The sequence below is a fragment of the Hemitrygon akajei genome, chromosome 26, assembly GCF_048418815.1.
Source record: "Hemitrygon akajei chromosome 26, sHemAka1.3, whole genome shotgun sequence".
In the NCBI taxonomy this organism is placed as follows: domain Eukaryota; kingdom Metazoa; phylum Chordata; class Chondrichthyes; order Myliobatiformes; family Dasyatidae; genus Hemitrygon; species Hemitrygon akajei.
In genome coordinates, this window is record NC_133149.1 from 36,747,214 (window position 1) to 36,770,474 (window position 23,261).

At 42.0% G+C, this 23,261-nt stretch overlaps 1 protein-coding gene across 8 annotated transcripts in view; it reads right to left on the reverse strand.

Annotated features, from left to right (window-relative positions):
* Nucleotides 1-23,261, reverse strand: part of LOC140716884 (nectin-1-like) — a 539,485-nt gene that overhangs the window by 301,213 nt on the left and 215,011 nt on the right. Inside the window, exon 6 of one of the 8 annotated variants that reach the window (XM_073029912.1) lies at nucleotides 20,325-20,440. The exons of the other annotated variants lie outside the window; for them this stretch is intronic. Coding sequence (XP_072886013.1) covers nucleotides 20,367-20,440 — 74 coding nt within the window. The 3' untranslated portion in view covers nucleotides 20,325-20,366. Of the gene's footprint in view, nucleotides 1-20,324; nucleotides 20,441-23,261 lie in introns of those variants that run through there. 8 annotated transcript variants of the gene reach the window in all.

Here is a 23,261-nt window from a genome sequence, read left to right on the forward strand (position 1 = left end):
ATTAATCCGGCAGTCCACACACCCTTAGGATATGGGGGGATATCAGAGCACTCAAGGGAAACCCATATGGTCTCAGTTAGAACGTGCGAATTCCACAAACGACATCGGAGATGAGAAATGAACTGAACGCATTGATGCAATTATGAAGGAGGCATGCCAGGGGCTATATTTCATTAGGAGTTTGTGAAGATTTGGTATGCCACCAATGACTCCAGCAAATTTCTACAGATGTACCCTGGAGAGAAACTTGACTGGTTGCAACACCGTCTGGAATAGATGCACCAATGCACAGAATCAGAAAACGGTGCAGAGGATTGGAGGCTTAGCCAGCTCCCTTAATGGCATTAACCTCCCCATCAAGGACCCTCAGCCTCCAGGACATGCCCTCTTCTCAATACTACCATTGGGCAGAAGGTACAGGAAGGAGCCTGTAGACACACACTCAATGTTCTAGGAACACCATCTGATTTCGGAACAGTCCATAAATCCATGAATACTAGCTTGCTCTCCTTTTTGCACAATTTACTTTCTACATTTCTTACTGTAACTTCCAGTAATTTTAATGTGTTGGACTGTACTGCTGCTACAAAATAACTAATTTCACGATATCTCACAGTGATAATAAACCTGATTCAGATTCTGGGGCTGTGAACCAGCAGCTCGATTAGCTAAACTGCTCCTCCAAGAATCTCTGCTCCTTCCCCACCCTCAGCAGTCATAATTTCAACTACCAAGGCCCCAAGTTCCAGAATTCCCTCCTTAAATCTCGCCAACTTCTCCTTTAAGACTTCCTTCAAACCACTTCTGGTAACTTGCACTAATACCTCCTGATATGCTGTTGTCAAATTTCTTTAGATATCTTTCTCATGTCCTTGGGATCTTTAGCTATATTAAAACTGTTATACAAATATGAACATATAAAGCACAGTTGTATTTATGACGGAGTCTAGAAGCTTCCCACAGGGAAGGAAGAAATAAAGGAAATAGCTGGGAGAAAAGCCACCGAAAAATGGAATTTCTCTCCAAGTGCTTTGGCAGGCAAGATAAAATTACCACAGATTTAAATAAAATGGAACTGAGACTTTGGGGGACAGAACTACCTACTCTTTCCTGGATTAATCTGAACATTAGGTTGGGCTGCTTAAAAAGCATGAAGTGTCAGGCCAAAATTAATAAAGAGAGTTCTGATGAAGGGTCTCGGTGTGAAACTCTTTATTCCTTTCTATACGTGCTACCTGACTCACTGAGTTCCTCCAGCATTTTGTATGTTACTCTGGATTTCCAGCATCTGCAGAAGCTCTTGAGTTTATGGATAAAGAGAACATGTTCCAATTGGTGGAATAGTTAAGAATTCAAAGGAAAAAGAGTTAGTGACTGGCAAAAAGAAAATGCAACAGAAAGAAAAAACAGCGCAGAGTCCTGGTGTGGAATTAACTGTCTAAAGCAAGGCTGAATCAGAATGACTCACTGTTTTCAAAAGAAATAGGATAGATAATGATGGAGAAATAATTGTGGGGTTATTGATAAAATATTGGCTCAACTGCTGGATTACAGAGGTGAAGGTACAATGGGCCAAATAGTTAACTTCTATTCTATGGTTCTAACTGAAGTAAAGAGTTGATAGCTTTGTAGATTTAGCTACTTAGTTAGACAAGGAAACCATGGACTGCCAAAATGCAAACTTTTCACAGTGCTAGACGGATGAACAATGTTAGATGAGCCACAAGCAGCAATCTCTAATTCAAAAAAGTTGCTGAGGCAGTCATACCTCAGTGGGATAAGCCATAGAAACACAAAGAACATCAAATAGTTCCTGGTTCATAAAGCTGCCCCCCCATCAGCTCATAAATACTACCAGTTGTTTCGGATTGTGCTTTTGCACTAATGGTTTGTTTTGCACAGCCGTTTTCTTCACTGCCTTGTTTAATTTATGTACAATATATAATTTATATTCTGTGTGTTGTCTGAATCTGTGACTGTGATGCAGCTGCAAGGAAGCTTTTCATTGTATCTGTACCTCACTGTACTTGTGCACATGACAATAAACTTGACAGCAGACAAAAAAAATGGCTGGAGGAACTCAGCAGGTCAGGTAGCAACAATGGAAGGAAATGGATAGCTGATGTCTCGGGTCCTGACACTTCCTTCCGTAGATGCTACCTGACCTGCTGAGTTCCTCCAGTTGTTTCTGCGTCACTGCTGATTCAAACATCTGCAGTCTTCTGTGTCTCTTCAATAGTCAATTGGCTCCAAAAGCAATTGTAGATTTCTGTATGATCAGTCCCTCAATGGTAAAAGGGAATCACACTCCAACAGCTTTTCCCTACACCTATTTGACCATGGACTTAGAAGTGGTGGAACCTGCCTGGCCTACCACTTGGATGCTTATGGAAATCCGATGCGCTGTCCCGGCAACACAAATCTCAGCTCTTCCCGTAGTGCAGAGCCTCCTCAGGGTGGAAAATCAATGCTTTCTTGCTGAAAGATGGTTCTGATTTTATAGTACAAGAGCTACAACAGTTAAAAAGCAGGGAATCCTTGTGGAGTAGACCCACAGGGTGAGGCATCAGTCTGTGTGACAAGGAGCCTTGTGGCAAATTCTAGTAAAGTAGCAACCTTTTCCCAGTGCGGCAGCCCTGAACTAGCCCATTAGTTGCTGACTAGAGGATAACAGATAATCCCTGGTACAGCAGTCACATTCTTACAGGCTTCCTTGAGGCAGATACAAGCAATTTACATTCCATGGTAAATGAAACAGCCAAATGCATGTGCCTTGTGCATAACACAGGAGTCCTAAATGTTACTAACTTTTACGTGCAGATTTTGATTTCACCGAGCAGCAATCTTTCTCATTGCTAGTCGGCAACTTGCATCACCTGCTAACTCTCATTGTGATTTGACCTTCCTTTATATTGTGCTCCAATGACAATGACACAATGCTGCAACACAGGATTGGCTACAGGGTAGCTTCCCTGCTGCTGCTCTCAGTTGCTGTGTCAACCCCCACCCTCCCTTTCCAGCAGCGGGTTGCACCACTGCCCCCCTTCCAGACCGCGTACAGCTCTAACCTAAAAGCAGCAGCATCCCGATTCTGGCAGCTGTACGTGGTTTTAACAAAACACCCTACACTAGAGGGTTAACCCATGACCATTGCCTCACAAAATGGATGAGATGCATCAGGACACAGGAGAGCAGCAAAGGAGGTGTGATAAGGATAAAAGAGACTGCAGATGTTAGAATCTGGAATTATAAATAATCAACCTCGGCCAGAACTCAACTGGTCAAGCAAGCAACACGCACAAAATGCTGGAGGAACTCAGCAGGCCAGGCAGCATCTTCAGCAGGATGGAGGGTCTCGGCCCAAAACATCGACTGTACTTTTTTTCAATAGATGCTGCCTGGCCTGCTGAGTTCCTCCAGCATTTTGCGTGTGGTGCTTGGATTTCCAGCACCTGCAGATTTTCGCTTGTTTGGTCAAGCAGGCATAAACCATACACCAACTTTTTGGCTGAAGACATATCAGAGAGGGAAGAGGAATGATTACCTATATACAGCAGTGTGAAAGAGGGGTGGGTCAGATGCTGGGAGATGTTAAATGATGGACAGATAGAACCAGGTGGGGGAGGGGATAGGAAAGGGGGGTATGGGTTACTTGACTTTGGAAAGTTCAATCTTTATACCATTTGGTTGTAAATTACCCAAGTACAACATGAGAAGTTGCCCTTCCAACTTGTAGCGGGCCTCCTTGAACCAATAGAAAAGGTCAAGGAAGGGCCGGTTGGTGTGGGAGTGGGAAGAAAGTTAAAGTGGCATGCATGTAGAAGCTGGAGATGTCTTTTGTAGGCAGAGCACAGGGCTCTGTGAGACAGTCACTTAGTCCATGTGTCACTTTTCTAGTCTACTGGAGGCAACATCATCAACACCAAATGCAGGAGGGCAGTTGGAGTAGATGCAGGTGAACTTCAGCCTCAATTGGAAGGGGAGGCTTGGTCCCTGCATGGTGATGAGGGAGAATCACCGAGCTATGTCGAGAACTTTATTATGTCAAGAAATTTGCGGTTTTGTGTCAGCAGTACAGTGAAAGACAAAAAAGTATTAAAGCTCACATTGGAGCTGGCAGAAATGGCAAAGGGTTTAAGGAGCATCTTGAAGGAGGTGACATGGAGTGCCTTCGAACTCAGGCCCTTGGCACTGAAAAGCAAAGATGACAAAGGTACTGCACGAGAAGCCAGAAACGGATAGGAGCAAATTTTTCTAAAGATTAAAGGGTTGATGCAGATACACTTTGGGAACATAAGCACCAGAATTCTGGTTGGCCACGGGTTTACAGTAGACAGAAACATGGTGGGAAATGGTTGGAGCAGTCATCTAGAAGTAATAAAGGAACAAATGAGGGCATCAGCAGAACTTGAGGTGAGACTCAATGACGCATTTCACCGTTTGTTTTCTTGTACGTGTGATAAATAAATCTAAATCTAAAGCATAGGTACATTTGAGTGCTGCAGAGAGATAGAAGTAGGTCAACTACTGTGTGACTCAAAGGCCAGCGTGGGATCAAATATATCACTGAGAATGTAATTCAGCCTCAAAATTATCAGTCCTTCCATGATTTCATTATTTCAGATGAATATGATCCAAGAAGATAGTTAGTATCACGGGGAAATCAGTCTCATATTCTGGAGCAGCAATACAAGTGCCCATTGCATCATTAATCTGGCTTCAAACAGACAGCTTATTTCAAAGTGCTCAAGTGATCAGAGTGTGCAGCCATGATACACACAGCTTCAAAGGCTTGCCAATTTACATTATAGCTTCACAAGGAAAGACGAAAGGAGAGGAATTTGTGACAAGTGCAGTATACAATCCAATCAGAACTCACAAACTTTATACTGCACATTAAATAAAACACATCTTCTGGATGCATGTGGATTGTTAATAAAGCATTAATGACTAGAAGGGTAGAGTTTTCACACACAGAATCTGCATTACTGGGATCTCCCTGATCTTGTCCAGTGAAGCAAAAATAAACAGAACTGTGTGACCTGATTGAACAAGGCATCTTCCTCTCAGCCTTGTGAAGGGACTGAAGCTAGCCCTGATAATTTCATTGCTGATGCATGCTATAGCAATAGTTTAAGGGTGAGGGTGTGGGCGTTATTGGGCTATGGAACTATTCTGAAGACACTACTGACCTGCTGTCCCTTATTCTATATTTCATAAGCTGGAGTCATCCAAAATCTATTGCCCTGATATTACCAGCTACCAAAACCCAATTCGTCAATGTGCTCATTGACATGCAAGGAGCAATGTCCTGAATTTACACTTAAAGAGAAAATGCTGTGAACATTTAGGACAAATAGTGTGTGTAGGAAGTGAGACAAGAATTAATGTTTCAGCTTGCATGGTTTCTTAACTTTCATTCAGCCTTGCCATGGCAGAGGGGAAGAAACTGTTCCTAAAATATTGAGTGTGGACTGTCTGGCTCCTGTTCCACCTCCCTGATGCTAGTATGTCCAATTAAACTCTCAAAGCTCCTCCAATTCTGACCCCCTGATCATCCCCAAATTTAATTATCACCAGATTCCATGCCTTCAGTCAAGGAAAGCTCTGGAGATTCCCCATTAAACCTCTGTCTCTCCTTCCTCTTCCAAGATGCTCTTTACTGCAGATGCTGGAAATCTGAAATAACAACAAAAATTGCTGAAAAACACTCAGGTCAGGCTGCATCTGTGGAAAGAGAAACAAAATTAACATTTCATATCAGGAATCATTGTCTATCAGAAATCTTAACCTTGTTTCTCCTTCCGTAGATGCTATCTGATCTGAACGGTTCCAGCACCATCTGCTTTGATCATCCAACTTTACACTGTGTCTGTGGTAATGTCAACTTTTCTTTGCCAACGATTCTTTGAAATGCCTCGATCTGTTTTGCTCAATTTAAGGCCCTATATTAGTGAAAGTTCCTGCTGTTTTTAAAATACAATTACACACAGCAATCTCTAGTAGCTGTGAGTTGGATAGCAAAATCTACACTATAGTGAATGCACTCTTGAAGATCGGATTAAAACAAATGAGTGGGAGGTGAAGGAAAAAGTCTCTACACAGGGTAAAATCCTCACAGTGACTCATGTAAATAAAAGCCCACTAATCACTGAGTGCTTAAAATTCTCAATAAAATTAATGACTGCAGATCTGGTACATTAGACAGCAATAGAATTATTATAATTTGGACAATTGCCGAGTATTATACATTGCTTGATAAGCACAATTATAGATTCCAATATATTCAGGACTGTTTTGTAACCCGAATTGACAAAGCTTCCTTGTTGTGATAAAACAAACTGTGAAAAAAGCAATAATGATTTATACTGAAAATGATTTCAGGTACAGCTGGAAAAGAAGATTATGAGGAAGGTTTTTAGAGGGTAGAGATAACAAGCAGCAGCTTAGGATGAGTTTTGTAGATGCAGATTTTATGTCTGGTGCATTTGGGGGATCAAGAGCTAATAAGCTTTTGCAAGGGGTGGTACAGAAACAGACCCAGAAAGCCCATATCATCATCAAGTATCTATGTTAAAGCCGTTTACCAGCACCTGGTCAGTAGCTTTTGGTAATTCAAGTGCTCACCAAGATGCTACGTAAATGTCTGCCTCCAAAATCCACTCAGAGTATTCTCTACTCCAACAACTCTCTAGGGGAAAAAAACCTTCATCACATCCCCTCCAAGACTCTTAACATATTACCCTATGCGATCTGATTTTAGGCACCTCTACTAGGGGGAAAGATTTCCAACGATCTTTCCAATGGAGGATAGTTCAGAGGTGGAAGCAAGGAGCCTGGATTGACAACTGGGCTGCAGAAACCAAAAGACAGCTCAGATTTCAATACTACACGCTGAGGGATTTGTTCAGAATGAGCCATGGGATAATGTATGTGATGTGGCGATTTTAAACTGGAGAGGTTTCAGTAAGACTACATAAAGTGATAAACTAGGGCACCCTCAAAGTACAAAAATGGAACTGGTCTTCCCGTACTTGCTACAGGGGGGAAATTCAGCTGTAGTAACCAAGGTCAGTTATGGGTTAATCGTTAGAGAAAGAGAGATGTTGTGATTGTTTGGCTGTTGGAAGTGGAAGGAAACGGGTGAGGTGTAAAAGCAATGTACTGATTGCAAGAACAATACCCAGACAAGATGATGATTTGTAATACAATCCCAAACTAGTTCTTTCATGTTCTTCAGGGAACTCACAAATATCTCTGCTGATGATTCTTGTGAAACAATGCTTTAATGATCTGTAATTCTATGCAGAGTCTAGGATTTGCAAATAATTATACAGAATTCTACAGTGTTTACAGTGCTCAGTTTTGAAATGTAAGTCCAAAAACATGCCCAGTAGCTACAGTAGGGACCACAAGGTTTTACAATCTGCAGGGGTGAAGAATGGGCAGCTTTTGGGTTTTGACAGCTCTAATCCCTTTCTTTGAGCAATGCCATAGGATCTTTGATACTCAGCTGAATTGATTCAAAACAAAATGACAAAAGCTAAATTTTTAAACTGCACCTTAGCTTAGCTTCAAATATGTATTTAATTCCTCCTGTGGAATGAGTCCAACTCAAGTTAGACTATTTGCATTTACAGTGGATTCCTGTTAATTGGGGCAGTTCTTAAAGAACAAAACCTAATTGAGAAAATGGCTGGGATTTCCTTCATTTATTTGGGACACTATGCTGCTTAACAGGGACAGGAGGCTGTTGCCGAACAGATTCTAATTAACGTCAGATGCATGCACTTGTGTGGCCGATAGACGCTAAACCGTGCTTAAAGTGAACAGATTTGAAATAGAGTCAGTTGCATGCGCTTACGTTCAAAATGCTTGTCACTGATAGTTGATAAGAAATAAGTAACAAGGCAATTCTGAACTGTTTTGCTCACTTCAATTCCAAGCATTGAGGCTTGGAGATGTCAGAACAGCTGGGTAGCACAACGCTGTTACACCTCAAGGTGTCAGAGTTCAAAATTCAATTCCGGTGCCGCCAGTAAGGAGTTTGTATGTTCTCCCCATAAGCATGTGTGTATCCTCCAGCTGCTCCGGTTTCTTCCCATAGTCCAAAGACATTCTTAGTAAATGGGTCATGGTAAATTGTCCTGTGATTACGCTGTTTAAATAGGTGGGTTGCTAGGTGGCATGGTTTGTTGGGCTGGAAGACACTGTTCTGTGCTGCATCTCTGAAAAAAAATATGCACTGCAAGATCTCTCAAAAACAATTCTACAATAACCAATGATTATAGCTGAAAGATGCATATTGGCCAAGGATTAATCCCTTGTTTTTCTTCCAAACAGCACCATGTGATGTTTTAAATTTTTTGGGAGCAGGTGGGGCCTCAGCTTCTTGTCATTTTGATACCTCACTAATGCCTATTAAGTCTGCCTCCATATCGGTACTTTTATCAGTGTAGCCCACCCCTAGCAGCACTACCATTCCAATTCCTGCACTCTAGGTTCAGGGTTCATCGTCGTCTGAACGCTTCGTGCCTAGGTGGCAAATGGGGCCTCAGGTTCAGGGCTAGAACCACTGTAATGTCTTCAAAAAGAGAAATGCAGATACTGATGTCCCCCGCTTTACGAAAGTTTGCTTTATGCCACTTCGCTTTTACGAGAGATCTACATTAGTACCTGTTTTCGCTAACCAAAAGAAATCCAAAGAGGATTTTCGCTTTTACGAAAAAAGGCGCCCGTTTTAAACTTGTGTTTACCCCGAGAAAGACTACCAAGACCGTGAAGCCTTGTGCGCGCAGGTGTGTGCGCATGCGTGTACGTGCCTCTTTTTTTTTAAGGTTTTATGTGCTCTTTCGTATAATTTGGTAGGTTATTTTTTGGGTCTGGGAACACCCATATAAATTAATGGTAATTGCTTCTTTGCTTTACGCCATTTCGGCTCACGCTCTACTTTTGGATAGCGGGGGAAACCCGTAGTCAGGTTACTAGTCACAACCAGCAAACTAGACACAGCTTATGGCTTTAATGGGAAACAGGATAAACACCAGCAGCCAATCCAATCCATTCCCCACAGAACTTTACCTCACACAGAGCTCCCATCTAAAATCTATGCTCAGCCTATCACACCTCATTTCCACACAGAATAAAATTTTCTTTACTTCTCTCAAGCACAATTAGGAACTTCCTTCTTAAAACCCAAAATAACCTTGCCTGACCCTTTAACTTGCAGGAAAGAATTTCACTCTCAAGCATAATGTCATACAAATTTGCAGCCTGAATATGCTAGATTAGGTCTTTCATAAATTATACTCAAAAATGGGTGAGATTAGTCAATGTCCAACTTCCCATACATAACACTCGCTCACTTCAACCACCTAGAATCCAATTTACACAGAGCTCTCTGCTGCCAGATTACGATTCATCATAACTAATTTGTTCTACTTGACAGATAGACCTCAGTATGTGCGGTTGGGAGACTGTAGGTCTGACACGGTGGTCAGCAGCACAGGAGCGCCGCAGGGGACCGTGCTCTCTCCGGTCCTGTTCACCCTGTACACATCAGACTTCCAATATAACTCGGAGTCCTGCCATGTGCAGAAGTTCACTGATGACACGGCCATAGTGGGGTGTGTCAGGAATGGACAGGAGGAGGAGTATAGGAAACTGATACAGGACTTTGTGATATGGTGCAACTCAAACTACCTGCGTCTCAATATCACCAAGACCAAGGAGATGGTGGTGGACTTTAGGAGATCTAGGCCTCATATGGAGCCAGTGATCATTAATGGAGAATGTGTGGAGCAGGTTAAGACCTACAAGTATCTGGGAGTACAGTTAGACGAGAAGCTAGACTGGACTGCCAACACAGATGCCTTGTGCAGGAAGGCACAGAGTCGACTGTACTTCCTTAGAAGGTTGGCGTCATTCAATGTCTGTAGTGAGATGCTGAAAATGTTCTATAGGTCAGTTGTGGAGAGCGCCCTCTTCTTCGTGGTGGCGTGTTGGGGAGGAAGCATTAAGAAGAGGGACGCCTCACGTCTTAATAAGCTGGTAAGGAAGGCGGGCTCTGTCGTGGGCAAAGTACTGGAGAGTTTAACATCGGTAGCTGAGCGAAGGGCGCTGAGTAGGCTACGGTCAATTATGGAAAACTCTGAACATCCTCTACATAGCACCATCCAGAGACAGAGAAGCAGTTTCAGCGACAAGTTACTATCGATGCAATGCTCCTCAGACAGGATGAAGAGGTCAATACTCCCCAATGCCATTAGGCTTTACAATTCAACCACCAGGACTTAAGAACTTTTTAAAAGCTATTATTAATGCTTTTTGAGATAGTGATTTAGATGCATATCATATTTTTTACTGAGTTAAGTATTGTATGTAATTAGTTTTGCTACAACAAGTGTATGGGACATTGGAAAAAAGTTGAATTTCCCCATGGGGATGAATGAAGTATCTATCTATCTATAGCCGTTGTGGTTGAGATCTCAGTTCCAGAGGGATTCGACAGGGCAAGTAGACATAAACTATTCTGTGTGATCCAGGAATCCAGAACAAGGAGACAGATCTCTAACATGAAGAGGAAGTTTGAATAAGTACATAGATGAGAGGAAATGGTCCAGGTGCGGGTCAATAGGACTAGTCAGGATAATAGCTTGTCATGGACAACATGGGTTGAAGAGCCTGTTTCTGTGCTCTATAACTCTGTTCAAGCGATGTCATTTAGGTTCGAAACTGAGCAGCAGAGACCCCACACGCTCCTCCGCAAAAGCAAGTGTGAAGTGAGTGGGATCAATGGCAATTTTAATACAGCGATCGATAGATCGCTTGTGTTAGTTGAGGGTGTCACAGAATATGGAACTAAATTGGTGGGTTAGCTAAGTGAAAGGAAAGGCCAAGTATCCTCCTCCTGTCATTTTAATTATAATGAAAGACAACACCCAGCAAATACACTCACTTTTCAAGCATGTTCACTTTGACCACAACAGGGAGGATTTCCCAATGGTCAACCATTTTAAGTCCACTCCCCATTCACAATTCCTCACCCTTCTCTCTCCTTTTCGATTCCCCATTCTAGCTCCCTTCCCAACTCTTTTCTTCTCCTTACCTGCCTGTCACCTCCATCTGCTGCCCCTTTCCCTCCCTTTCTCCTATGGTCCACCTTCTGCTTCTATCAGATTCCCTTCTTCAGCACTTTTACCTCTTCCACCCGTCACCTCCCTGCTTCTCACATAATCCCCTCAACTGGCTTCACCTATCACCTTCTAGCCTGTACTTCTTTCCTTTTGAGTCCTGTTGAAGGGTGGGCCTGAAACAGCGACTCTTTATTGCTGTCCATAGATGTTGGCTAGAGCTCCTCAGCATTGTGTGTGTGTGTGTTGCTCCAAATACAATCACTGCTCTTTCTTGTATTTTTCTGGGGATAGGGTGAACTAGATGAGGCAGAAGTTTACATGTCCACACATAGAAACAAACAACCAGAAGGAAAGAATCCGGATTGATGTAGGGTGACAGTAATGTCTTTGGTATTAAAAGAGAAATTAGCTTGAGGTGCTGTATTTCTGAAAATTCAGACTAATAGGAGACCCAATAGAACTGTTCAGCTTATTATTTCCAAAAATAAGTGTTTTTTGAATAACTTGAGGTTCAGCTTCAATCAAATTGATTCACACTGAAGTGCTACACCAACTCTTAAACACCATTAACTCAAGAACACTACTGGGGCCTGTGCACATTCAATCTAGAATTTTTAATTGGGTTAATATCTTGTAGTAGGAATTTCCACTTACCCTGATGTCATTTTAACTCATTGTATTGGAAACAAAAATTCATTTAACTGTTTTTATCAGATATTGCCTGGCAAGTGACAAACATTACAAGGTCTACAGCTGACACTGAGTGGAAATGACTGGTGGAAACTACCTTAGCAACCTGCCATAAACGCAAACAGTTTGGAATATAGAATGCGGGCAACGCTGCTGAATATCATTTCATTCATTTATGGGATGAGCTCTGTTGGCAAAGTCAGCAATTTTGTAGCTTTAATTATCCTTGAGAAGGCGGCACAAACTCCCAGTGCTGTTGAGCAGGGAATTGGAGGATCCGAGTCCAGTGATACATTTTCAAATGGAGGGTGGGAGGGAGGTTTGTGTGCATCTAGGAGATGGACCTGCAGACGATGGCATTCCTAACTGCAAGCTGACCTCGACCTACTAGGCAGCAAAAGTCATGCATCTGAGAGGCGTCTTCAAAGACACAGTTGCTATCAAATTCTGCGGATTCTGCAAACAATGTGTCAAGTTGCCCTAAAACTCTGGAAAAGGAACAAATGGGTGAGCAGTTAACTCATCAATATGGAATATGGTTTCTTTAAAGAGAGAACTGGGGAACACTAATTACTTCAAGGCACAAGAAGAATCTAAAGCAGTGTGAGAAGAGCAGAATGAGAAGAAGTAACTTAAATCACTAAAATAAAGCAACTTAAGTTTAACTAGCAGGTGGTATTGGGGTTCATTTCCTAATATGTGAAATACAAAAGAGAGAGGTGGTAGGGGACAGGATTGTTGAACTTGTGTAAAACAACACAAGCACACGGTGCACACAGGAACAGCACAGTAGCGAAGCCATTAGTGCAAGGCATTACAGAAGATCGGGGTTCAATTCCCGCCACTATCTGTAAGGAGTTTGTATGTTCTCCCCATGACTGTGTAGATTTCCTTCAGGTGCTACGGTTCCCTCCCACATTCTAAAGAGGTACGGTTAGTGAGCTGTGGGCATGCTTTGCTGGCGCTTGAAGTGTAGTGACACCGTGGCTGCCCAGCACAATCCCCTCTGATTTGATGCTAACAATACATTTCACTGTATGCTTCAGTGTACATGTGACAAATGAAGCTAATCTCTAATCTCGTCCAGCTTCCATCTCCATTTTACAAAAGGTTGAAACACACAAGATGTGCAGAAAGGATTTACAAGTGCATTACAACAAGTTGGGAGGGTATTACAGGCAGGAAATATTGAACATGCAATTCACTTTTTCCTTGAAAAAGAGAAAAAACACACCAGATAAAGATGCTTTTAATTTGTGAAGTGGTTGTATAGGTCAGATGTAAGGAGAACAACACCTGTAGATGAATTCACAAATGTGCAGTATTAAAATAAGGCAAAACTCCAATAGTTCACTATCTGAATGTTGGGAAATCCTAATGGCTCAGCATTTAACCGAGCAGGCCCCCGACACTCATTTTCCCTTTAAACGCTTCAGGGCTTTGTTGCTTGCTCTCCTTTTAAATTTACTGCCCACCTCTATTCTTCATTTTCCCTTCAAATCCATTGGAACCTTATTTCAGGTGCAAGTCTGGAGGTAGAAAGTTCAAAGATTAAAGTCAGTGAGTCCAGAGGTGTTGAGTCTGAGAGTTCGCGCCAAGGACTGGAGATTGGAGGCCAAATGGCTAAGAGTTCAAAACCAAAGAATGTAAGTGTAGAGGCATCCTGCTCTGGGGTTGGAGGGGTGTGTCTCTGTCTGTGCATGTGTCTTGCTTTGTTCTGCTGAGCATGTTGGCCACACTATGTTGGTGTCAGAATGTATGGCGACATTTGCGGGCTGCCCCCATCACACCGTTGGGTGTCTTGACTGTTAATGCAATTGATGCATTTCGATGTACATGAAATAAATAAATCTGAATCTCAAGTCCCAGAGATACCAACTGATCAGAGTTTCACTATAGCTGGCAATAGATGGAGAAAATATCTTCTTTTCTAAATTTGGTGAGAATGAGGGGCCAGATGTTCTAGCACACCTTCAGCAAAGCAATGGCAGTTTCAATTTTTGGCCACTGCCCAAGGCTTCATGAGTGCTGTTCTAAATCTGCATCAAAGACTGAGTCACTTCAGGTCCAATGCATTATGGGTCGAGATGAGTTTGGGTGAAGAGCATCGCAGAGTGATGGTCAAAGAGAAATCAAAATCAGATGGATGATATGGGACAGCAGCAGATTGGGGGGCAATTAGGACTTGCATTCAGCTGACACTGGGATTGGGAGAGATGAAGGGGCTCGGTGCATGCTCAATGGGACTACCCAGAATACCAGTAAATGAGGATTCACAAACTCCTTGATAGCTGCACCTAAAACAACACGGTACAAATCCCTCGCACAATAATCCCACACTGATGCAGAAGTCATGACACAAGGGTGATTTGTGCCTCAAAATACCGGGATGATTTTCCTGAAGTGTGGGAAATGGCTAGTCATTGTGCTTCACTCCGGAGTGAGAGAAATCAATTTTTAATTTCATAATGCTGAAAAAAACTGTTCTCTGGAATTGAATTTCTCAGCAGTGGAACTCATGCACGTAGAATGGCTGAAGCACTGGCCCATCTGAGGAGACTGCTGATGCACACAAAAGGAGAGAGAACACAAGGGCAAGCTGGGAAGAGCTAAGTAGAATGAGAGAAGGATTTTGTGAAGTAATATCACTGGCAAACAGCAGCTCAGCTGATTAGCCTATCAGTCAAAGCAATCTGATGTATTACTAAAGGATTCCACATTTGTTTCATTTGACCTGTGACTGGGGGTGCAATTGTTAGTACTGCTGCATCACAGCTCCCGAAATTTTGGATGCTGTCTGTGTGGAGCCCGCATGTGCTCTCTGTGTCCCCTATGGATTTCCCGGGTGCTTCGGTTCCCACCCATATCCCAAAGACATACTGTAAGTTACTACTTACGGTAGGTTAATGACAAAAAGAATCAAAGGTGAATTGGTGGACAATGTGTAAAAGAGAACAAGTTGCAGGGATACAAGGTAACATGGAAGGACAAAGAGATCTAATGGGATTGTTACCTTGAAGAACAGCATGAAGATGATGGACTGAATGACCTCCATCTACAATGTGATATGTTACTGCATACATCCCAGAATTATTACTACTGAAGTGATGATACTTCCTATTCTTGAAGTGTGGAGCAGAAATCTTGCCCATAACCACAACTCTTATGTGGTAGCAGCCACTCATTTTAAATGTTCTGGTAGTATTTTAGATTTTATTTGGATACAGAAAGCTCTCTGTGGTAAACTCTACTACCTTAAGGGGAGAGGGCATTTACTTCATAGCATAGATCTCCCACCAATTCAGGTCCATCTTGCAGCCTTGAACTTTTTCCTATAACAATGCACGCTATACAAAGAGTGTTTGGGTTAATCCTGTGGCCTGTGCAGATTTGCTTAAGAATTAAGCAGTATGCATAGGGGCTCAATCTGCTGTCCATACTTCAAAATCAATGAATCGGACCCTCACTCCCATGGCAGGTCCAAGCAAAGGATGCTGTCAGGATTTGACGACCCGAATTATAGGGAAAGAATGAATAAATCAGGACTTAATTCCCTCATGTGTAGAAGAATAAAGAGAGATTTGATTGAGGTATATAAAAGTATGAGGGGTACAGGTAAGAGGTTCCCCCCCCCCCCATGAGGTTGGGTCATGGGTGAAGAGTGAAAGGTGAAATATTTAAGAGCATGAGGGGAACTCCACTCAGAGGGTGGTGAAAGTGTGGAATGAGCTGCAAACGCAAGTGGGGGACACTGGATTGATATCAACATTTAAGAGAAATTTGGACAGGTACATGGATGGATGAGATATGGAAGCCTATGGTCCCAGTGCAGGTCGATGGGACATGACAAATTAATGTTTTGGCACTGACTAGATGGCTGAATGGCCTTTTTCAGTGCTGTACTGTTCTATAACAAAAACCCAGAGGTCTAAGACAACAAGCTGGTGAACAGACAGGATCATGTTCCTTTGCCTGAGGATTCAGTAACTGGACTGGGGTGGGGGAAGCACATATTTCAGTTAACTGGCAAACATTAGAGAGAAAGAAATATTTTACCCCAAAAGTGGTGGCATCTGGAACTCTTTAACTTAAAGGACAGAGGAAGTATAAACCTTCATGAGCTTAAAAGCACCCCTGGACAGGAACAGAGCACTGTGACCTGTGCTAAGATGAGGTTTAACCTAAACTGCTTCTTTATTGGCTGACACAGATGTGATCGGCTGAGTGGCCGCCTTTGTTGATCCTTGTTAAATACATGAAAGACTTTCACTGCTCCACAGAGGTAATTTTGTCTACAAACCGCAAAGCCCCTTTCCAGACCAATTCCTTAGTGATGGAAAAACTTACGCACCCTCCATCTTTTGGGCTTTTCATTCATGTCCCGCTTACGCAGGCCCAGGCAGTGCAGGTTGAAGTGAAGCAACAAACACAGAATTGAATCCCTTTCCACTGGGGTTGGGTTATTTGGAAGTAATTCAAGGAATTGTGTGTCGATAATTGGGCTTAACAACAGCTCTGAATGGATTCACGTGTTCGAGCCCATTTAGTTTTCAAAGCAGGAAAATGGAAAGTGAATTTATTCCCTTTTCACTCAATTATGATGTGAATTCAGGTAGCTACTTTATATGAGCTGATCTGTTATTACAGCACTAAAGCAAGAGCAGGGGTTGTCAGTTCCAATTTAATGTAAAAGCCCAACCTTTGAAAATTTATGTGGTGACCAAAAAGCCCTTACACACGGAGGTCTTGTTCTGGCTCAGAGGATCAAGCTGCTTTCTGAAAAGATGATCTCAATGATGAGTAATGAAGCCGATCATCAGACTGAGGCAGATTCCCTCGGAGGGGAAGGATCACTGTGTAAATCAGAATTGACGCGCTCAAGACAAAGACTAGTCAACGAGAAGCACCAATAACCGAGAGCAGGAGGTGCAGGGAGTGGGAAAGTGTAAATATCTCCATTTCCTAAAGCATTGAACAGTGTAGCACAGTCAAGGTGAATGATGACAGAGAGCAGGAGGGTGGAAATGAAATGTGGAGAATGGGTAAGTGTGAGAATCTAGATCCCAGAAAACATAAGACAGTTCAGCAGTTGTGCTGACCTTTTAACTTACTCCAAGAGCATTCACTTCCCTCCAGTGTAAGCCTCCATTTTGCCGATTAAGTTCATCATGCTCATCATTTCCATCTGATAACTTTGTCCTGAAATCCCATTTATACAAGAAAATCTGCAGAAACTGGAGATTTATCTTTCTATTGTCCTTTCTCCTCTCCCATCAGATTCTTCCTCCCTTGACCTTTCCCACTTACCTGGCTTCACCTATCACCTTCCAGCTGGACTCCTTCCCCCTCCCCCCACCGTTTAATTAAGGCATCTTCCCCCCCCCCACCCACCGCCCCCCTTCCCTCAGATGTGATGAAAGATCTCGGACCAAAACCTCGACTGTTCACTCTTTTCCATAGATGCTGCCTGACCTGCTGAGTTCCTTCAGCATTGTGCGTAATCCCATTTATACTGCCTTCATCACTGCCCTTTCCAGGTCAATATTCAATACAAATCTGTTCAACTTCCCTCCCTCATCACAGGCCAAATTGGAGTGAACAGATACACACACCCTGGCAGTGAGTTCAGATGTTTTCTGATTGCATCCCCTACCCTCTGCCTGATGAATGTGGCTGCTTCCCACCAAGGGCCAGATTCAAAACCAGTGGCGATGTCATTTCCTTCAATGTCATTCATATTATTGCCAGAGTGTTGCCAGCCTGTGTACTGCTTCGATGTACTTACGTTTTTAAATTATGTATCTGGATGGCATGCACAGCAATGTTTTTCAATGTATCTTGGTGCATATGACAAGGAAAAAAACTAATTTCCAATTTGAAAGCCCAGAGGCGTAAAATTTACAGGCAGGCTTAAAAGTTGCAGGGTCCCATCCCACCACGAGTCATTACGGGTGAACTTGATAAAGCTGACATTTGAATAAGTTATTTAAAAGCCCGAGGGACATTAAGATACTGGGATGTGAACAAAATTAACAGCAGCGGAAGAACAACATTATTGGTAAGATAATTTTCTCCCCACACAAATCTGTAATCTACAGCTCTATTCCTGCACTGGAGCAATTTAGTTAAGTATTTGAGCCATTGGAAGATTTATTAATCATCACATAGAGGAGATGCTGACTGTTTCATGCAAAGGATTATATATTTTAAAAAAACTTATCTACTGCCAGAGCCCTTGACTGTTGGATCAACAGCTGGGAGATGGGTTGTGGCATCTGGCAAGCGGGAGAGATGTTGATTGTTAAATTATCTAGGAAATATCATAAAGTGTAATTGTAGTGAGTGCACGACAGCAAGGAGGAAAAAGACATGTATTCAATATTTACACAGCATCACTGATAAGGTGAGATGGTTTGTTATTTGGAGAGCTGGACTGTGAAGGATTATTATGGCTTTTTTGGACAAAAGTCTTCTACATTACAGACACAAAGTCGACAACAACATCACAGAACAGCAGCAGCAAAGCTGACTATAGAAAGCTTCTTGGCGACCATGCCCATCGCAGTCTGTTGCAGCCGGAACCTAGATCAAATTGAGCATGAAGACTCTTGAAAGAAGAATGGCCATGACCCCTTTGCGTGGGTCTTCCCAGTTGTTGCTGGCCTGGTAGCAAGATATTCCAGTGATGATGCCAGTTCCTTCAGTGTTGTTACACTTGCTATAGTCACTAATTTGCACAGAATTTGGAGACCCACAGATTTACACGTTTAAGCTCCTATCCCACTGAACTCATTAACCTCAGAATAGGCCATTTCCAAACTTTTTCCTCAACCTTACCCCACTTTATCTCAGGCCTCCTCCATTACTCTGATAATTCATCTTCTCAGTATTATTTATTTACTTATTTGTTATGATTTTTTTGTATCTGCTCATTATTTGTCAGGCTTTGTAATTTTCCATTTGTTCTACTATATTTCTTTGTTCTACTGTGTAAGAAAATGAATCTCAGGGTAGTACACAGCGACATACACATGTAAATTTCTACAGATGTACAGTGGAGAGCATTCTAACTGGCTGCATCACCGTCTGGTATGGGGGGGGGGGGAGGGCGGCTACTGCACAGGATCAAAGTAAGCTGCAGAAAGTTGTAAACTTAAGTCAGCTCCATCATGGGAACTAGTCCCATCACCCTCTTCTCATTGCTACCATAAGGAAGGAGGTAAAGCAGCCTGAAGGAGCATACTCAATGATACAGAACAGCTTCTTCCCCTCTGCCATCTGATTACTGAATGGACACTGAACCCATGAACACCACCTCACTACTTTTCTATTTCTATTTTTTGCACTATTTATTTAACCATTTTATATACTTACTGTAATTCAGTTTTTCTCTCTATCTTATGTATTGCATTGTACAGCTGCTGCAAAGTTATTAAGTTTCACAACATATACTGGTGATATTAAACCTGATTCTGACATGTATGTACTTTGATAATAAATCTACTTTGAACTTTGATAACTGCCTCACACCCTGTACACACATTCTCTGCTCTGTCACCAGCATTTGCACTTTCAGTCACTACAGAACTGTGGTCTGGAGTTCTCAGGGCCTCCACCTCAATCTTCTCAAATGTCTCTAAGCCACCTCTCCTTGCTTTGCAGCTCCTTTCAACACAACATCCCTGGATTTTCGCCCATCTTTGAAAACGCTCCCAGAGAAACGAAAGTGACAGCTTTACTCTCGAGATAAACACTGCGCCCGAGCTCCAGCCTGATGACATTGACCACATTAGTGCTTCCCCTTCATTCCGCAAACACGTTTTAAATTGAACATCCTGCTGTTCTCCATGCTCAGCATTTTAAGGACCAAAATCAGTTCACTCTCAATCTTCTTTTCACCAGTGAAAACATGCCTAATTCTGTAAGTCTCCTCTTATAATGGAATAGGTCACAATTTCTGCATGCTTCACACATTGCTTTAAATTGGGAACTGGAATCAATCTCAAATTGCACTCCCAGATAAACCAGATGCTGAAAATATAAACAGTAATGGGAACAACTACTTGGGCCAATATGTCTGTCTCTTGTACAAGATCAATCCTGTTTAGCTTCTTAGAATATCCCTCAATCCCTTCACTCCACAGATGATTCAATGGCAATTTGAAGTCTTTGAAATTATTTTCATTAGGAAACATTCACTCCTATATCCTACCTCAACATTCACACTTATTAACCTGCAATCCTCAATGTTTGAAGTTTAATTTTGTACTCAGTTTTGCCAGTTCACGATTCTCTTGAAATGAGGAATAAAATCACAATTTTCGCTACATTCTAAAAAAAATTGTCCCTTATAACCTAAGAATCTAATGAATTGATTTAGTCTCCTGTGCAGCTCTGGGGATTAAGTGTAACAGTGAGGGTTCACTAGGCACTGCAATGCAAGTACTGCAATACTTTAATAATAATGAATTAGACTTTAAATCTTCATCATCCATCTCAACACAGTCCCAGTATGGAGGCTGCAGCTCAAAACAAAACTGTTTATGGGAGAAAGACACCATTCTCTCGACGTAGCAAGACTGGAATCATGAACATATTGGCTGAAACCTCCACATCTGTGGAAAAAATGCTAAATAAATTAAACACAAACAAATTTGCCTTATGGTTTCCACATCTATTGGCAACATTTGTACTGTATTTTTATTTCATACATTTTTAGGACACTTCTAAGGACAGAACTGCATTGACACCAATTATTATTCCAAGAGCTTGTCGCAGATGGTTAAAGTGAGGAGGCCCTAAATCATTCCAAGACCATCCCTTCACCTGCAGAATACAAGACAGCACAGAGGCCAGTAAGGGAGATCATGTTACATTGAAAAAAAACTTTCCAAAGCAATGGCCAAGCAGGGAAACGTTGGGCCAAGTGGCCTGCTCCTACACTAGTTATTTTGTATGTGCGCCTTTGAATGTTTAGAGGTTTCCATTTTTCAAGTTGTTTACGGTTAACAATAAAATGATACATCTGGAATTTTATTGAATTGTTTAGAGCAGGTTCGTGCTGACATTCATATTGAATCCAAAGACAAAATAGTTTTCCCCAAAAATTTCTTACGACAAAGTTTTCACTTCAATTAAACTTGATTAAAACTAACCATATTATTGGCAAGTTAAACTTTAGCTACTGATGCCACTGATACAGTGCAGCATTTAAATAGCTTTTGAATATCCAAATGTGTATTCCAATTCATTTCAAATACAGTACCCCACTTGGCCAATGACAGCCCTCCCAAACCTGGCCTGTAAGCTCTCGCATTCATTGGAACTGTTCTTGTATCTAAACCTGAAGATGATAGCACTCAGTGTACCTATCACTCACTCTGCTTCCTCATCACTGCGCTCTATCAGTAGGCAGGGGTATACCTTTTAGGGTTACCTCAGTATACTGTGTAATGATTTGATATGTATGAACAGTATGCAAGACAAGGTTTTCATTGTACCAATTTTTTTTATGACATGGAGCGTGGCAGATATTATATATCTTGCAACAGAACAAATGTCCCTGCCCTATTAAACACATCAGATCTGGTTTCTGCTAGGTCCAAAATAGGCTGCCTGCTGGAATGTTTTCGTAGACAGCAAGTTCACAGATTGATCCCAAAACCATTACCTTTCACAGTAACGTGGGGAGAGATGCCTATTACTAAAAAGTAGACTTCTCCCGATCACAGGCCTGCTGAGTACAAATGATCTTTGGAGGAATGTGCCTTTGATTGGGTGCTCAAAGGGATGATTGGGTACTGGTCAAGGCAGTGATCTCATTTCTGCTTATCAAAAGATAATAGTTAAATGTTTGAAGACTGGGCAAGGAAATGGCTGTAACATTAAATTTAGAATTAATTGATACAGGTCACATGTTTATACTCTAATGGTCACTATATACAGCATGAGTTTTGGGTCAGCCTGGATCTCTTGCTCTGTGAACAAAGGGTTTCAAATGATCACAGTGAGGGTGTGCAGAGCTGTTCCCACAACATTCCTGTCTTCTTCTCCAATTCAAACTCCCCCCAGACCAAAAACACATGACCCCATCTTCACTTCTGAGCTTCAGCCTGGCAAAATAAAGTTGCTCTCCACTGACTCATTTCCTCATTTACACCTCCAGTAGTGTTCCTCACTCTGCATCTGTGTCGTTCAAACCGACTTCACACTGAAGGGAATATGCACATTCTGAACCAGTTATAAAAATGGTACAAACCTTACACTGTGACATTGTGTTAAACATAAAGACAAAATTCCAAGGGGCAGTGTGAGCAGGGGGGCTAGGCCCCATCTATTCAATTACAGAGTAAAAAAAAACCCAAACTGTGCGAGGGTCTGAGTTTCCACCAATACTAATACTTAGGCATAAAAAATAGACAAACAGGAGCAGTAGGGAAGTCCACTTATTTAACAGTATCATGACTGATTAACTCAATATTCCCATCTACCCATAGTAATCCCTCACTCTCACCTGCCAAAAATCCATTATATTCGCCTTAATTCTCCCCCCCACCCCACCAAAGACTCTTCTTCCAGTACCTACCAAAGAATCATGTTCCCAAGGCAAATGATTCTCAGGGGAAAAAACACCCCATCTCTATTTTAAGCAGATGACCTTTATTTCCAAACAGAGACTCACAGCTGTAGAAAATGGTTATATACAGGTGAAGAGAAACCAACAGGGTCCTCCGTGGACTCTGAACCTCAAGGCTTTCATACTTACAGTCCTTCACTTGTCAGAAACTGCTGTGAAACACATTCACACTTCATAATGTAAGCTTCTCAGAAGAGGGACTCATTTCAAGTAGATTTTCTTTTTATAAAAGGTTTTCACAGTTTGAACCTACTTCACTACAGATTATTTATTTACATATTTTTCAGTTAAAGTTACATTCAATTAGTGCACAGCAGAGGAAAATGCTATGATGGAAGTAAGAAATATTGGCTATGTTACAGAATATAGACACATGCTGAAGGACAACAGGCTAGAAAACAAACTCTTCTTAAAGCATACCCAGTTACTGTTCCCGGTAACACAAGTCACGCAGAGATCCCCAAGTTTTGTATCCTCATGCTCTTGCCAATCTGCAGCCAGAAGATCGAAGCCAGGGTCAGCCCAGTAGCCAGAGAGGATTACATCACAGCTTGAAAGAAAGTAGGTTAGCAGGAGCAACATAGCAGTGGGGAGCAGGAACCAGTCTCATCATCACAAGCCTACAATGACTTTGGGCTAATCTACACTCAGTACCTTAAAATGGGAGAAAAATCAATCAACAAATCTTATAATACTGCTGGCAACCCAAGTTTCTGCAACCTAGTTTGCATCTTTAAATCTCTGCAACATCAATATTTTGTTTGCCTATTTGGGCTTTTTGTGGAAATTTGCTAACAGAA